Source organism: Dipodomys ordii, unplaced genomic scaffold (genome assembly GCF_000151885.1).
Source record: "Dipodomys ordii isolate 6190 unplaced genomic scaffold, Dord_2.0 Scaffold33, whole genome shotgun sequence".
NCBI classification, from domain to species: Eukaryota; Metazoa; Chordata; class Mammalia; order Rodentia; family Heteromyidae; genus Dipodomys; species Dipodomys ordii.
This window is the reverse complement of record NW_012267249.1, coordinates 5,412,987-5,414,925: the sequence shown is the minus strand read 5'-3', so window position 1 is coordinate 5,414,925 and position 1,939 is coordinate 5,412,987. Positions and strand designations below refer to the sequence as shown.

The following is a 1,939-nucleotide window of genomic DNA, read 5'->3' as shown; positions in this document are numbered from 1 at the left end:
GGTTCCAGAGAGGAGGTGTGGAGTGAGGACCTTTCTGGGATGGATGAAGTGATGTTCCTTGGAGGGAAGGCAGGGATCATAGAAAAGGATGATGTGAATTGGTACCAAGTCTCAAATACGTTGCTAGGGTGCAGTAAGGAGGGGCCAGGTACAGGGCAAGGGCAGAGAAGGCATCCTGGCAGGAGTCCAGCTCCAGAAAGGCAGTGTGGGTTTACGGGGAGGTTGGGAGTATAGGATCTTGTTGGTCAAAGTCCTGCACGCAGCATGAACTGACAGTGACTGCTTAGCTAAGTGTAGGCAGGGCCTTGGAGTTCTGGGCAGCCAGAGCAACTGGCTCATCCCATTACCGTTCATGTGTCCGCATGCAGTCAGAACCTGTCCTCTGTGCTGGAAGCCCCCTCCCTTGGCTCTGCCGAGGAATGCCCCCAAGCCCAGGCCCGAACCTCTTTGATGGCTGCCATGCGCACGGTCTCATAGTAGTGCAGGGGTGCATTGGGTGTGCTCATGTCATAGCCAAAGCCTGCGACAGCCACCTCATCACAGCCGTGTAGTGCCATGGTCACTGCTACACTGCCAAGGGTCGGGATGTTCTGGAGAAGGAGAGGAGAGGAGGAATGTAGAGTTCCACTGGAGGGCTGAGATCTCACATGAGCTCCTCAGAGCTAACTCAGCTCCATTTCTAAGCCCTCCTCCCCACAAAACTACTTCCAGGATTGCCAACCACCCTGCCACCTCTTCCTTCCTTCCTCACCTCTGCCCAGTCCTCCTTCTCCTCCCTCTTTCAAGAATCCACGTGTCTTACCCCCCGGCCCATGAGGCCATTGTTGAACGGCAGTCCGATGAGGGTGAAGGCGGCCTCTTGGATGAAATACGGGTTGAGGATGCGAATCTCTGGAGGCTCCTTGGGCACTCGAGTGGCCACAGATTTCCAGAAGCCATCTGATGCACTCTGTAGGCACAGTGTAAGAGGATATGAGCCGGGCACACAGCTGACTGTGGTCCTAGGTGAGTGGAAGGAACCCAATATGTGTACAGGCAAGTGAGAAATGAGTGGGCGATGAGGCACAGAAGGGTGGTTGGGCCTTGGCATGTGAGGGGCTGTGAGATGTGTGACAGAGACATGGTGAGTGATGGTGAAGGGTGAGTATCTGGCTGGCCCAGTGTGGAACAGAGGATACGAAGTGTGCTGCAGGGCAGGGCATAGGGGCTGCACGCTGTTGCGAGTGCTATTCTGGTTTGAAGAGATTCTTGGCCCAACAGGAAGACATGAAGGTCCAGCTGTCCCGCCTCCCTAGGGTAGCAGCTGGGGGGCCCACCAGGAGCCTGTCCCTCTCGCCTATCTGCTCTGCTGAACTCGCCTCCTTCCCCTCCTGCTGTCTCTCCTGGCACTCAGTCAACTTTGCTAAAGTAGACCTGAAAAATAAAGACAGAATGTGAGCTAGCACACAGGACAGCAAAAATACCACCCAGATCAGATCCTACTTCTGTCACCGACCAGAGTTTGGTGACTTCAGCATCTTTAGCTGTAGAATGGGATCATTTCTCCATCAGAAATCTTGGTCCCAAACTGGAAAAGTATCAACTCTGAAACCTCCAGGGTCACGACTCTTCTCCTTTTAACCCTCTCCTTTCCTCTTACCTTGCCCACAGACACTTCGGGTTACCCAGTCCACCCAGAATGAATTCACTTCAGTATTCTGTTCTGCACTTCCTAAATACCCAGTCTCTGCCCTAGACTGGGAAGTCCTGACCTTGGGGTCAAGCCATCCTTCCCCTTTTCTTTTTTTTTTGTCAGTAGTGGAGCCTGAACTCTGGGCCTGGGCACCGTTCCACAGCTCTTCAGCTCAAGGATAGCACTCTACCACTTGAGCCACAGCGCCACTTCCAGCTTTTTTCTTTTTGCTTATGTGGTGCTGAGGAATTGAACCCAGGGCCTCAG

At 53.6% G+C, this 1,939-nt stretch overlaps 1 protein-coding gene across 2 annotated transcripts in view; it reads right to left on the bottom strand.

Moving 5' to 3' along the window:
- Window positions 1-362: 362 nt before the first annotated feature.
- The window catches only part of St3gal3 (ST3 beta-galactoside alpha-2,3-sialyltransferase 3), a 191,333-nt gene continuing 189,756 nt past the window's right edge, over window positions 363-1,939 (bottom strand). For both annotated transcript variants that reach the window (XM_013017021.1, XM_013017022.1), the window contains 2 exons: window positions 803-949; window positions 363-590 (listed from right to left, as the gene is read on the bottom strand). In XM_013017021.1, coding sequence (XP_012872475.1) covers window positions 369-590; window positions 803-949 — 369 coding nt within the window. In that variant the 3' untranslated portion in view covers window positions 363-368. The remainder of the gene's footprint in view (window positions 591-802; window positions 950-1,939) is intronic.